The sequence below is a fragment of the Momordica charantia genome (assembly GCF_013281855.1).
Source record: "Momordica charantia cultivar OHB3-1 chromosome 2 unlocalized genomic scaffold, Mcharantia_2.0 BLBB01000002.1, whole genome shotgun sequence".
Taxonomy (NCBI): Eukaryota; Viridiplantae; Streptophyta; class Magnoliopsida; order Cucurbitales; family Cucurbitaceae; genus Momordica; species Momordica charantia.
Genome location: NW_028275160.1, coordinates 20,909,047 through 20,923,836, shown reverse-complemented (window position 1 = coordinate 20,923,836; position 14,790 = coordinate 20,909,047). Strand labels below are relative to the sequence as shown.

General features: G+C 43.7%; 1 protein-coding gene and 1 long non-coding RNA gene across 2 annotated transcripts; both read left to right on the top strand.

The window, feature by feature from the left end:
* The first annotated feature begins 3,290 nt into the window (after positions 1-3,290).
* LOC148213020 (uncharacterized) lies at positions 3,291-3,995 on the top strand. The gene is made up of 3 exons (XR_015789245.1): positions 3,291-3,517; positions 3,621-3,809; positions 3,900-3,995. It is a non-coding gene; the product is annotated as an uncharacterized LOC148213020 (long non-coding RNA).
* Positions 3,996-5,963: 1,968 nt separating this feature from the next.
* On the top strand, positions 5,964-12,719 carry LOC148213019 (uncharacterized). Its single transcript, XM_088120892.1, has 3 exons — positions 5,964-6,140; positions 6,251-7,142; positions 12,366-12,719. Exons 1-2 carry the CDS (start codon positions 5,964-5,966, stop codon positions 6,923-6,925), a joined length of 852 nt encoding a protein of 283 aa, XP_087977018.1. The 3' UTR covers positions 6,926-7,142; positions 12,366-12,719.
* The last annotated feature ends 2,071 nt before the right edge of the window (positions 12,720-14,790 follow it).

Below are 14,790 nucleotides of genomic sequence, written 5' to 3'. Positions count from 1 at the left end.
TAAGAAGAAGGACGGTTTTATGCGACTTTGTATAGATTACAGGGAACTAAACAAAGTTACGGTTAAGAATAAGTATCCCCTACCACGAATTGATGACCTTTTTGATCAGCTTCAGGGGGCGAAGGTGTTCTCGAAGATAGACTTGCGTTCGGGGTACCAGCAGTTAAGGCTAAAGGAGGCTAAAGAAGATATTTGATACGTATTCAGAAAGTGTATTTTAGAAAGTATATGTTTTTAGAAAGCTCGTCTTAAGAATTGAAATTTCAGTTGTTTTTATGGAAGAAGTTTTACGAAACTCTTTTCTTATTAAAATGCCACTCACTGAGCTTCCAAGCTCACTGTTTATCATTGTTTTTCTCCACCAGGCTGCACCTGAGTTTTAAAGAGAAAGCCGACCAGTTTCTGCCACTCATCGTCTCAGAACTTGCATATCGTTTTGTATATACATCTAGAATGACTTATGTTAGAGTAGTTGTACCTTTTGTGGTTGTACAGCATGTTTAGAAGTCGTGGCCAAATAGTTATTTCGGAATTGAATTATGTACACTTTATGTTTTATATATTGAAGAATAACCTAAATTAGTTTTAGAAATTTAAAAAGAAGTTGACTATAGACTCGGTAGTTGGTTGGAGGTCTGTGGTCGGCTCGGCTTGTCCTATAGCTAGTAGGTGTTTAGGGCGGGTCGTGTCAGTCTTCACCAAGTGTGAACACCTTAGCGAGGAAGTGACCATTCAACCATTCTTGTAGTCTTTTAGCTCTAGCTCTTGTGATTGGACATTGTGACATAATGATTGGCTCATTATTGGGTTGACTTTGAGCATAAGCTACATTTGAGCTTATTTGAGCTTGCTCCTCTTGTAGGCTTTCCTCGTGCACTCCGTGATCACTCATTTCTATATCATTCTCCCATTCTTCGAAAAGATTCATCCTCGAATCTAAAGGATCTCCTTGCATGGCAAATTTGAAGTCATGTGCATTCCATGGTCTCGTACTACTTGGATCCCCCTCCGCTTTGAATTTCTTGTCTTGGATGTGGTAGGAAGTGAAGTTGGAATGATGCTTTTTGTGCAGCCTCTTAGACTCATATGTCCCATGTGAATGAAATTGGCTCTTTTTAAAAACAACTTTTGAATTTTTCTTTTCAACGAGAACTTTAACTTTCTGCAAAAATTCAAAAGAAAATCTTGGTACACTTGGTTTAAGTGCACCCGTTAGAAAGTAACTTCGTTCTTTTACAAGCTCATGTATATGTCGTTTTGAAAACAAAATAATTCTAGCTTCAGAAACTCTCGTAACCAAAATAATATGGTCATCAACACTTTTCTCTCATTTGTCACTTTTTTCACCGTCCTTTGTTTCTACTACTTTTGTTTCCACCTCTTTTTTAGAGCATAACTCATTACAATCTTCGGTTGTCTTCTCATCAAACATAACAACGTCACCATTTGAATCTTCCTCTTGAGCATCACACATAACAATCTCATCATTTGAATCTTCCTCTTCGACATCATACATAACGACCTCAATATTGTTCGAATCATGCTTTTGGAGATTTGGATGTTTTCTCTCATTTTACATTGATTTGTTATCCTCTTGAGGCTCGGAAAAATCTTCCTCCATTTGAACGAATTGTGCAGTTTGTCTCTCCTTGGCTTGGTCCCTCAATTTCAATTCTTGATTTAACATTGAAATGTACTCCATGGATTTGCGCATTTCAGCAAAATTATCTCTCATAGACTTCCAAAACGGGTCCTCACTAACGTGATTCTCACAACGTCTTCGCCTTTGGTAAAACATTCTGACTTCTAATATCCCAAACTTTAGCAAGTCTTTATAGTATTGTTTGAGAATCATGCAAGAACACTTCAATATAGCATAAAATGTGAAAAGTCACAAAAGTAAAAAATTTAGAAACAAATACACAAATGTTTTCTAATAAGCAAAATGGAATGGAAAAGAAAGAAATATGAGTGAAATGGTGTGAATCAAAAGAAGATGAAGAGTCACTTTTTTTCCCTTTAAAACAAACCTTTTTTTTTCCAGCAAGTATGATAAAAGATGAATCAAATATGAGAAGATGAAGAGTCAAGCAAGATGAAACTAGATGTAACGATGGAATGAAGAAAGAAAGAAAGATGAAGAACTAAGGAAAGTGAATAAGATATAATATGTTTAGAGCCAAAGCTCTGATACCAAATGATAAAGGAACTATCTCAATTATGCATGAGAACTCCCCTATTCAAGGTGAACCGCCACAACAATAACAAGAATAACCCCAATAACAAGATGATGAACCAACCCCAATAAAGCTAAACAGATTTATGCTTGGTAAGATGATCAAAGATCAAGAAGAAAAGAGAACTTGTTCCTATCTTCAAGATTTTGAACTCTCCACAACCTAGTTGATCAAACAGATTGAAAGTTCTAAACTTGCATTCTAAACACAAGAATACAAGGAAAGCTTAAAGCTTGAGAGAGATTAAACTCAATCTGAAATTTTCATTCATCAAATGTTGTTCTTGAAAAGCAAATGTACATCCCTATTTATAGTAATTGAAAAGAAACAATGAAAAGACAACCCTTAGATGAAAAGACACAACCCTTGAAAAATACATAATAAATTAAATATGTGGATGAATCCGGATTTTTAGATTCATGAAGTTTCTTGGATGACAAGATGTATTTTCAAGCTTGAACGGATGCAACTCTTCACCAAGTGTGAACACCTTAGCTAAGAAGTGACCATTAACCCCTTTCTTGTAGTCTTTTAGCTCTAGCTCTTGTGATTGGACCTTGTGGCATAATGATTGGCTCATGATGGGGTTGAATTTGAGCATAAGCTACATTTGAACTTATTTGAGTGTAACGCCCCGCGTTACTCAGATTAGCTTGCCTTGAGTTCCGGGAAATTTTTATAACAAAATAGATTTTTACTTATTTATTTCATTTTATTTTATTTGATTCATCAGTTATCTTTATTTAATTTAAGTGTGGCATCTCGGTTATTGTATATTGCTACAGAATTAGTGGTGAGTTAGTCGCGTGTAGTTATTTATTAAATTATGGTTTAGTACGGATTCCGTTATGTGACACTTGTTTTGGGCCATTGGTCCAATTACGAAATTATATTATTGGCTTGTTTTAACAAGGAGGGGTTGGGTAAGTGGGCCTTAAACAAAAGGAAAAGAACCCAAGCCCAAAGGAGTTAAAAGTTTAAAACAAATAACCCTAGCCCTTGTTCTTTTTCATCTTCTTCTTCCTCCATTTCCCTCTCTTGTTGAAGCCGCCGGCTACCCCCCACTCGGATTCTTCTTCTCCGGCGAGCAGCTCCGTTCAGGCGACGTGACGAACAGCGGCAGCATCGGAGTAGCAAGTGCGGCGTAGGGCAGCAACAGGCGGCGGCGCGTGGTCTCGGGCAGCAGCAGATGCGGCGGCGGCACGTGGTGGCTGTTCGCGGTGTTTTCTCTCGATCCGACAAACTCGAACGACTCGGATAGCTTAGATCCGGGAAGCCCGGTAATTTTCTTTGACCCACCTTTGTTCGAAGTTAGATTTGGATTATCCACACCTAAACGAAATCGATTTGGAATACCCACACCTAAGCGAAATTGTTTTGTAGTAACGGACATCAAATCGAAGCCGTTGGAGGTCGTTTTGGGCGTTTGTCGCTGCTGTAAAAAAAACGTGGACAGCAGTGTTTTGGCTGGTGTCCGGCGATTATCTTCATCCGTTCGAAGCCCAATTTACGCTACCCACCCCTTTGCAAGCTAGATCTAATTTACCCACACCTACACGAAGTCGTTTTATGGTAATGAGACCCTTTGAACCCTCTTAGAGTTGTTTTCGAAGGCTGAACAGTATATTTATATTGCTATATTTTTCCATTTTTTGTGCTTAGGTGTGAGTTCGACGCAAACATAAAGACGTGGTTAGGTAAGTAGCACCAGGGGGCGAGTGCGTGCGTTATTTAGCGTTAATGAAATGCTTTTGATGCTGATTTTTAGTTAAAATAATTTAATTGTGCATGTAGGGATTGTTAGTTTTGATTTGTGAACTTCTAGTGATTTTGTTGCCGTCTTTCTATTATTGAACACTTATGAGGAAACATGCTTTCTATTCTTATTGTTGGAGGTGACTAGAAGATTCTGAATTGTTGTGGTTAAAAGTAACTGGCTCATGACGTTTTGCAAACATGTTGTAAATGAAATGCTCGCGTTGTTAAACTGATAATTAGTTTATATTGTTTTAGTTGTGAGCTGTTGGGTGGTGACTTGTTTATTACAAAGAAAAACATGCTTGTGAACTGTGCAGTGAATTGGAATGTGGGAAATATACTTGTAGGTGGTCTTGGGAGGGCTAGTGGAAGTAGTGAAGGGTGAAGGGTGAAGGGACAAGTTGGCAGTCTGTTAAACTATGGGTGGTCTGAACTGAAAATGCATATAAAACGCTTGGAGGTTCAAAGCCTTGGGTAGTTGCCTTGGGAATAAATGACAAGGCCGAACGTCAAATTTCTGTCAATGAGTATTGGGGTCTTGGGGATAAATGTCAAGGACTAATACGCTGGGAAGTCATCGGTACCTTGGGGATAAACGGCAAGGACCGGTGCACAGTTCAGGCCTTGGGAAAAAATGGCAAGGCCGAACATCAAGTTTCTGTAGAGGAGTATTGAGGCCTTGGGGATAAATGTCAAGGGCCAATGCGACTCGAGGAGTTCGGCTTGAAGGACTAAAGTAGAGTGGTGCTTGCGAAGTAGTGGTGCTAGGCCTTGGGAATAAATGGCAAGGTCGAACATCAAGTACTATAAAAGGAGGGGGGCGGTATCTTGGGAATAAATGTCAAGAGCCGTCATGCCTCAAGAAGTTAAACGGGGAGTATCACAGGGGGGTGTAGAAAGAGGTTTAGTATTGTGGGACAAGGGCTATTGAATCATATGGTTGTAGTCTTGGTAGTTCCGACGCATGGTTGTTGTATGTAAATGTCAAGTTATTGTCTTTTATCTCTCGCTGTCTATTTAATTGTCTTGCCATCGTTTTATTTTATATGCCGTGACTGTGAGCATGATTTTTGTGTTAGTTAGGAAGGGCTACTTACGGAGTAGCTTATGTACTCACCCCCCTTTTTATCCTTATTTGTTTTCAGGTGTGAACAGGGCCGACCGTGGTGATGCCGTGGAGGGGGCTTGACCGAGGAGGGATCACTAGTCGAGTTAGTGAGGATAGAGGGAAGGGTCGTTTGGTACGAGTAGCGTTGGGATTTATCTTATTGCTAGGTGTGGACCCGAGGAGCGATTTTGTTTTCTTTAGAACTATTTTTTTTATGGATGTTATTGTTAAACGCGTCACTGTTGTCGTTGGAGTTTAGGTGTACAATTGTTTTATTTATTTAAGAATTTTAGCCACTGAGGCAGACATGAGATGTCTTTTTTTTAAATTGCCCACGGAGAGCGAAGTTTTGACAGTTTATAAAATTGATATTTTTGGTTGAATTATGGGAGTCGAAGCTTTATTTTGTTTAAATTATTTCCCAAGAAGTTGGTTATCTCGTGTTTAGAGTTAAGGCTAGACAGGTGGATTATTTAGCATTACCTAGGATGGTATATAACATCTTGGGGCGTTACAGTTGGTATCAGAGCCGAAACGTTCCTGTAGACTGAGTTAGTAGCTAGCATACTTAGGAGTAGTGATCTCGGTCAGCCTCCTTGTCATCACCAGGTACGCTTCATGCTTGTCCTTGAGAACTTATACATTCCCCATGATTTACTTCTGCGCTGAATTTTTTTTTTCTTTTATCAGTTTTTGTTGCCGCTCTGTTTGGCTAGGCATAGAGTGTTCACTAAGCGTACCAAATAGAATGTAGTGGACCTTTTACTATTATGGGAGTTTCGACTGCCACATTCCTGTTAGTCTATGCGTGGAGTATCGTGCTAACGTCTTGCTGAAATTTTGTATCGTTCATCCAGGTAATGCCTCCCTGTCGTAGTATGAAATTGCGAGCTGATGCCGACCCCGCTTCCGGAGGTGAGAACGGAGCGGATCCATCGCCCCCTCCTGCTGGGAATCAGGCAGGAGTAGTCCCTCCATTTCCTCCAGCAACAGCTCAAGAGCGGGCAGATCCTCCAGTTCCCCCAGCAGTTCCTCAGGTGAACCCCCAATTGGTGTTGCTTGTGGAGGCATTGCAAGCAGTGATCAATAACGCAGCAGGGGTGGGCGGAGTCCAAGCTCAGCCACCCCAACATCTTCATACTCCTAGAGCAAGGCTCACTTCATCAAGGATTTCAAGCGTTACGGACCCCCAACCTTTGACGGTGAGAGTGAAAGAGCGACTGCAGCGGAAGAGTGGATCAGAGAGTTGGAAGCCCTTTACGCGTATCTTGGTTGCGATGACCAATTCAAGGTGAAGGGTGCGGTTTTTATGTTGAGGGGCGAGGCCCTGAACTGGTGGGACTCAATAGCAGGGGCAGAGGATCATGCAAATGTACCAATTCCGTGGGCGAGGTTCAAGGACTTGTTGTACGACTACTACTATCCGGAGACTGTGAAAGACATGAAGGAGGCGGAATTCCTTCATCTAGTCCAAGGAACCTTATCGGTGGCACAGTATGAAAGGAAGTTCGCGGAACTCTCCCGTTTCACTCTAGAGTTGATTCCCACTAAGGCATTGAAGATCAAGAGGTTTGTTAAAGGCTTGCGCAAGGGAATCAGAGGCCCGGTGGATCTTCAGCGACCCACCACCTATGCTGAAGCAGTTAGGGGCGCCTTGATTATGGATAAGGATGTCTACAACAAGGTCTCTCCCCTGCCAGAGGTCGGATCATCTTCAAGTGTGAAAAGGAAGTTCCCTCCGACTTATGCCGACCCGGTATTGAGAGCACCCCAGCGCCAAGCTCAGCACCAGGGCATGCCGCCAGTATGCCCCACCTGCTAGAAAAGACATACGGGGCAGTGCTGGACGGGAAGTAAGGGTTGTTTCAGGTGCGGAAGAGAGGGGCATTTTGCAAGGGAATGTCCCATGTCGGCCGCAAATACACAGAGGTTAGGCCAGAGGATTTCCCCATCAGTTTCGACGCAGGGAAATAACCAAAGGGCTCGTGTCTTCGCACTTACTCGCAAGGAAGCGGCGGATGCCGAAACCGTGGTCACAGGTATTTCTTCTCACTTTTTGGGTGTTGTGTGTGAGTGTATATCCTTATCTTTGCGTTGTGATCTAGGTACCGTCTTAGTCCATGATGTGCCTGCATATGTATTGTTTGATTCGGGGTCGAGCCACACTTTCATCTCTTCTGCGTTTGTTCGTCAGGCAACCCTCGAATTAGAGCCGTTAGGGTTTTTGTTGTCGGTTTCTACACCATCAGGGTCAGTTTTGATTGCTAGTCAAAAGTTGAGGGCAGGTGAGTTATCTTTTGATAATCAGACCCTAAGGGCAAGATTGATCCAACTGGACATGCAAGATTTTGACGTTATTTTGGGCATGGATTGGCTAGCTACCAACCAAGCCAACATTAATTGCTCGAGAAGAGAAGTCTCCTTCCAACTACCTTCGGGTCGGAACTTTACATTTAAAGGAGTTACTGGTAGAGTCCCAAGGACAGTATCGGCGTTGAAGGCAAAACGCCTGTTACAGAATGGAGCTTGGGGATATTTGACCAACGTCGTCGACATTAGTAAGACTCCACCTAGTATCGACTCCGTTCACGTGGTTAGAGAGTTCCCAGACATGTTCCCCGATGACCTTCTGGGGCTACCCCCTGTTCGTGAACTGGATTTTTGCATCGACTTACCACCCGGGACAGCCCCCATTTCGAAGGCACCGTACCGCATGGCTCCAGCGGAACTTAAGGAGCTTAAGGCTCAGCTGGAAGAGCTCCTAGGCAAAGGCTTCATTCGCCCGAGCGTGTCTCCTTGGGGTGCTCCCGTGCTGTTTGTGAAAAAGAAAGATGGATCTATGCGACTTTGTGTTGATTACCGGGAACTGAACAAGGTGACAATAAAAAATAGGTACCCCTTCCTCGCATAGATGACCTCTTTGATCAACTAAAAGGAGCAAGGGTGTTCTCAAAGATAGACCTACGATCGGGGTACCACCAGTTGAGAATTAAAGACGCTGACATACCTAGGACAGCCTTCAGGACCAGGTATGGGCATTTTGAGTTTACCGTTATGTCTTTCGGACTCACTAATGCCCCTGCGGCATTTATGGACCTCATGAATCGAGTTTTTAAGGAATTTTTGGACCTGTTTGTGATCGTGTTTATCGACGATATTTTAATTTACTCCAAGATGGAAGAGCAGCACGAAGGACATCTGCGGCAGGTTCTTACCGCTTTGAGAAAGAACAGCCTGTACGCGAAGTTCTCGAAATGTGAGTTTTGGCTGGTTAAGGTGGCTTTCCTTGGCCACATAGTTACTAGGGAAGGTATTGCCGTGGACCCGGCCAAGGTGGAGGCGGTCAGTGGTTGGCCAAGGCCTCGCACGGTGACCGAAATCCGCAGTTTTCTCAGCCTAGCCGGCTATTATAGAAGGTTCGTCCAGGATTTCTCTCGGGTGGCGGCGCCGTTGACTCAGTTAACCCGCAAGAATGCCACGTTCACTTAAAGCGATGAATGTGAGAAAAGCTTCCAAGAACTGAAGGAGTGTTTGGTCACGGCCCCAGTGTTAACGGTACCGGATGGGGCGGGAAGTTTAGTGGTGTACAGTGACGCTTCACGAAGGGGTTTAGGTTGCGTTTTGATGCAGCATGGGAAAGTCATCGCCTATGCCTCACGACAGTTAAAGGTACACGAGCTTAACTATGCCACCCATGATTTGGAGCTTGCTGCGGTAGTGTTCGCCTTGAAGATATGGAGACACTACCTATATGGGGAAAAGATTCAAATCTTCACTGATCACCAAAGTTTGAAATATTTCTTCACTCAGAAAGAACTCAACCTAAGGCAGCGGAGGTGGTTAGAACTGGTAAAAGACTACGACTACGAGATCAATTACAATCTGAGTAAGGCAAACGTGGTGGCCGATGCACTCAGTAGAAGAGCAGCAAGCGTAGCTCCTCTGGTAGTACCTCCTGGACCAGTGTTAGATGAGTTGGACCGTTCTGAGGTGGAGTTAGCGGTAAAAGATGTCTTAGCAGTGCTAACTCAACTCTCGGTCGAACCCACCCTAAGACAGCGAATCATCGCTGCACAAAGGGGAGATTCCAGCCTGAACAAGGGTTTCATTATGCTGGGCCAAGGAGATTTTTCCCTTTCGGAAGATAAAGCCCTGCTCTATCAGGGGAGACTGTGCGTGCCAAGAGATTTTCCTTTAAGGAGGGATTTACTAACCGAGGCTCATAATACTCCATTCTCGGTGCATCCTGGGAGTACCAAGATGTATAGAGATCTTAAGAGACACTATTGGTGGCACAATATGAAGCGTGAGATTGCTCAATTTGTTAGTAGCTGTTTGACGTGCCAACAAGTGAAAGCCTCCAGACAGAGGCCCGCCGGGTTGTTGCAACCTTTAAGTATACCGGTGTGGAAGTGGGATGACGTAGCCATGCACTTCATTACAGGGTTGCCGAGGACGGCTAAAGGTTTCACAGTGATTTGGGTGATTGTGGATCGCTTAACAGAGTCTGCGCATTTTATACCAGGCGGAGCCACGTATTCAGTAGAAAGGTGGGCGGAACTTTATCTGCATGAAATAGTTAGACTCCATGGCATACTAGTGACCATAGTGTCAGATCGGGACTTCCGTTTCACGTCAACGTTTTGGCGGAGTTTGCATAAAGCACTGGGGACACAACTCGATTTCAGTACGGCGTTCCACCCCCAGACCGATGGCCAGACCGAGCGTCTGAACCAGGTTCTGGAAGATATGTTGAGGGCTTGCACATTGGATTTCGGTGGTTCTTGGGACAAACACCTGTTGTAACGCCCCGCGTTACTCAGGTTAGCTTGCCCCGAGTTCCGGAAAATTTTATAACAAAATAGATTTTGTTTATTGATTGATTTATTTATTTCATTATTTTTATTTTTATTTTTATTTTTTTTTATTCGACTCATCAGTGATCTTTATTTAATTTAAGTGTGGCATCTCGGCTAGTGTGTATTGTTACAGAGTTAGTGGTGAGTTAGTAGCGTGTAGTATTTATTAAGTTATGGTTTAGTACGGATTCCGCTATGTGACACTTGCTCTGGGCCATTGGACCAACTACGAAATTATATTATTGGTTTTGTTAACAAGGAGTTATTGGGTAAATGGGCCTTAAACAAAAGAAACTAGCCCAAGTGAGTTTATGTTGCAAAACAAAAGAAAAAGGGGAATTAAAACAAAACAACCCTAGCCCATCTTATTCTCCTTCCTCATCTTCTTCCACCCTTCCCTTTCGTTTGAAGCCGCCAGCCCCCCCCCCCCATTCGGATTTCTTTCTCCGACGAAGCAGCACCGACGACGGGACAGCAGCAGGCGCGGACGTCGGCAGCAGCAGGTGCGGCGTCGGGCAGCAGCAGCACGGCGTCGGGCAGCGGCAGACGGCGGCAGCACGCGACGGGCAGCAGCGGCGTGCGACGGGTAGCGGCGGCGCGTGGCGTTGGGCAGCGGCAGACGGCGGCAGCGTGCGACGGGCAGCAGCGGCGTGCGACGGGCAGCGGCGGCGCGTGACGTTCGGGCTGCTGCAGGCGGCATCAATACACGTGAGGCTGTTTTCGCGGCGTCCCTTCTCCGATCAACGAGCCTAACAACCTCGAATAGCTTAGATCCGTGAAACCGGGTAACTTTTCTTTAACCCACATTTGTTCGAAGTTAGATTTGGATTACCCACATCCAAACGAAATCGATTTGGAATACCCACACCTAAGCGAAGTTGTTTTGTAGTAACGGACATCAAAACGAAGCCGTTGGAGGTCGTTTTGGGCACTTTTCGCTGCTGCAAAAAAATGTGGACAGCAGTGTTTTGGTGGTGTTCGGCGATTATCTTCATCCGTTCGAAGCCCGATTTATGCTACCCACACCTTTGCAAGCTAGATCTAATTTACCCACACCTACACGAAGTCGTTTTGCGGTAATGAGCCCTTTAAACCCTCGTAGAGTCGTTTTTCGAAGGCTGAACAATACATTTAAATTGCTGTATTTTTCTGTTTTTGGTTCTTAGGTGTGAGATCGACGCAAACTTAAAGACGTGGTTGTGTAAGTAGCACCAGGGGCGAGTGTGTGCGTTATTTAGCGTTAACGGAATGGTTTTGATGCTGTTTTCTTGCTAAAATAATTTAATTGAGCATGTAGGGATTGTTAGTTTTGATTTGTGAACTTCTAGTGATCTTGTTGCCGTCTTTCTATTATTGAACACTTTTGAGGAAACATGCTTCATGTTCTTATTGTTGTAGGTGACTAGTAGGTTCTGAATTGTTGTAGTTAGAAGTAACTGGCTCATGACGTTTCGCAAATATCATGTAAATGAAATGCTCGCATTATTAAACTGATAATTTAGTTTTATTGTTTTAGTTGTGAGCTGTTGGGTGTATTTTGTTTATTACGAGGAAAAGCATGCTTGTAAACTGTGCAGTGAATTAGAATGTGGGAAATTTACCTGTAGGTGGTCATGGGAGGGTTAGTGAAGTGGTGAAGGGTGAAGGGTGAAGGGACGGGTTGGTAGTCCGTTAACTATGGGTGTTCTGACCTGAAAATGCATATAAATCTCTTGGAGGTTCAAAGCCTTGAGTAGTGGCCTTGGGAATAAATGACAAGGCCGAACGTCAAATTTCTGTAAATGAGTATTGGGGTCTTGGGGATAAATGTCAAGGACCAATACGCTGGGAAGTCATCGGTACCTTGGGGATAAACGGCAAGGACTGGTGCACAGTTCAGGCCTTGGGAATAAATGGCAAGGCCGAACATCAAGTTTCTGTAGAGGAGTATTGAGGCCTTGGGGATAAATGTTAAGGGTCAATGCGACTCGAGGAGTTAGCCTTGAGGGATTAAAGTAGAGTGGTGCTTGCGAAGTAGTGGTGCTAGGCCTTGGGAATAAATGGCAAGGTCGAACATCAAGTACTTTAAAAGGAGGGGGTACGGTGACTTGGGAATAAATGTCAAGAGCCGTCATGCCTCGAGAAGTTAAGCGGGGAGTAACACAGGGGGGTGTAGAGGAAGGTTTAGTACCATGAGACAAGGGCTAGTGAATCATGGGTTGTGGTCTTGGTAGTTCCGATGCATGGTTGTTGTATGTAAATGTCTAGTTATTGTTTGCTATCTCTCACTGCTTATTTAATTGCCTTGCTATCGTTTTATTCTTTATGCCGTGACTGTGAGCATGATTTTTGTGTTAGTTAGGAAGTGCTACTTACGGGGTACCTTATGTACTCACACCCCTTTTTACCCTTATATGTTTTCAGGTGCGAACAGGGTTGACCGCGGTGATGACGTGGAGAGGGCTTGACCGAGGAAGGATCACTAGCTTAGTTAGTGAGGATAGAGGGAAGGGTCGTTGGGTATGAGTAGTATTGAGATTTATGTTATTGCTAGGTGTGAACCGCAGAGGAAATTTTGTATTCTTTAGAGCTACTTTATTTGTTATGGATGTTGCTGGTAAACGCGTCACTGTCGTCGTTGGAGTTTAGGTGTACGGTTGTTTTATTTATTTATGAACTTTTGTCACTAAGGCGGATATGAGATGTTTCTGTTTTTAAATTGCCTACGGAGGGCAAAGTCCTGACAGTTTGTGGCATTTGTATTTCTGACAGAACGTATGGGAGTTGAAGTTTTATTTCGTTTAAATTATTTTTCCAGGGAGTTGCTTATCGCGTGTTTAGAGTTAAAGCTAGTCAGGTAAATTATTCAGCATTGCCTAGGATGATATATATAAAATCTTGGGGCGTTACACCTGTACTTAGCAGAGTTTGCATACAACGACAGTTATCAGGCAACCATTGACATGGCCCCATATGAAGCGTTATATGGGAGAAAGTGTAGGTCGCCGGTGCATTGGGATGAGGTCGGTGAGAGAGTCCTGTTGGGACCAGAATTGGTACAAGAAACTAATGGCGCCATCCAAAAGATTAGAACAAGAATGCAGACGGCCCAAAGCAGACAGAAGAGTTACGCTGATGTTAGGCGAAGAGCATTAGAGTTTGATGTCGGTGACCACGTTTTTCTTCATGTGGCAGCGATAAAGGGAGTCCTACGTTTTGGTAAGAAGGGAAAACTCAATCCAAGATTTATTGGTCCTTTTGAGATCTTGGAGCGTATCGGCCCGGTCGCTTACCGGTTGGCTTTGCCACCGTCGTTGAGTGCAGTGCATAACGTGTTCCACGCGTCCATGTTGAGGAAATACGTCCATGACCCTTCCCACGTCTTGGATTACGAACCACTGCAGGTAGATGAAACATTGTGCTATAGGGAAGTACCCATTGGGATCATAGCGAGAGAGACCAAAGTGCTGCGGAATCGGGTGATTGACTTGGTGAAGCCCGATTATCTTCATCCGTTCGAAGCCCGATTTACGCTACCCACCCCTTTGCAAGCTAGATCTAATTTACCCACACCTACACGAAGTCGTTTTGCGGTAATGAGACCCTTTGAACCCTCTTCGAGTTGTTTTCGAAGGCTGAAACAGTATATTTATATTGCTGTATTTTTCCGTTTTTTGTGCTTAGGTGTGAGTTCGACGCAAACTTAAAGACGTGGTTGGGTAAGTAGCACCAGGGGGCGAGTGCGTGCGTTATTTAGCGTTAACGGAATGGTTTTGATGTTGATTTTTAGTTAAAATAATTTAATTGTGCATGTAGGGATTGTTAGTTTTGATTTGTGAACTTCTAGTGATTTTGTTGCCGTCTCTCTATTATTGAACACTTATGAGGAAACATGCTTTCTATTCTTATTGTTGGAGGTGACTAGTAGATTCTGAATTGTTGTGGTTAAAAGTAACTGGCTCATGACGTTTTGCAAACATGTTGTAAATGAAATGCTCGCGTTGTTAAACTGATAAATTAGTTTATATTGTTTTAGTTGTGAGTTGTTGGGTGGTGACCTGTTTATTACAAAGAAAAGCATGCTTGTGAACTGTGCAGTGAATTGGAATGTGGGAAATATACTTGTAGGTGGTCTTGGGAGGGCTAGTGGAAGTAGTGAAGGGTGAAGGGTGACGGGACGGGTTGGCAGTCCGTTAAACTATGGGTGGTCTGAACTGAAAATGCATATAAATCGCTTGGAGGTTCAAAGCCTTGAGTAGTTGCCTTGGGAATAAATGACAAGGCCGAACGTCAAATTTCTGTAAATGAGTATTGGGGTCTTGGGGATAAATGTCAAGGACCAATACGCTGGGAAGTCATCGGTACCTTGGGGATAAACGGTAACGACCGATGCACAGTTCAGGCCTTGGGAATAAATGGCAAGGCCAAACATCAAGTTTCTGTAGAGGAGTATTGAGGCCTTGGGGATAAATGTCAAGGGCCAATGCGACTCGAGGAGTTAGGCTTGAAGGACTAAAGTAGAGTGGTGCTTGCGAAGTAGTGGTGCTAGGCCTTGGGAATAAATGGCAAGGTTGAACATCAAGTACTATAAAAGGAGGGGGGGCGGTATCTTGGGAATAAATGTCAAGAGCCGTCATGCCTCAAGAAGTTAAACGGGGAGTATCACAGGGGGGTGTAGAAGGAGGTTTAGTACTGTGGGACAAGGGCTAGTGAATCATATGGTTGTAGTCTTGGTAGTTCCGACGCATGGTTGTTGTATGTAAATGTCAAGTTATTGTCTTTTATCTCTCGCTGTCTATTTAATTGTCTTGCCATCGTTTTATTTTATATGTCGTGACTGTGAGCATGA

What these genes read in the sequence shown, in the direction of transcription:
- LOC148213019 (XM_088120892.1), top strand. Translation starts at nt 5,964, where the DNA reads ATGCCTCCCTGTCGTAGTATGAAATTGCGAGCTGATGCCGACCCCGCT. An exon ending in TTCCCCCAGCAGTTCCTCAG is followed by an intron (nt 6,141 to 6,250) that starts GTGAACCCCCAA and finishes TCATACTCCTAG; the next exon opens with AGCAAGGCTCACTTCATCAA.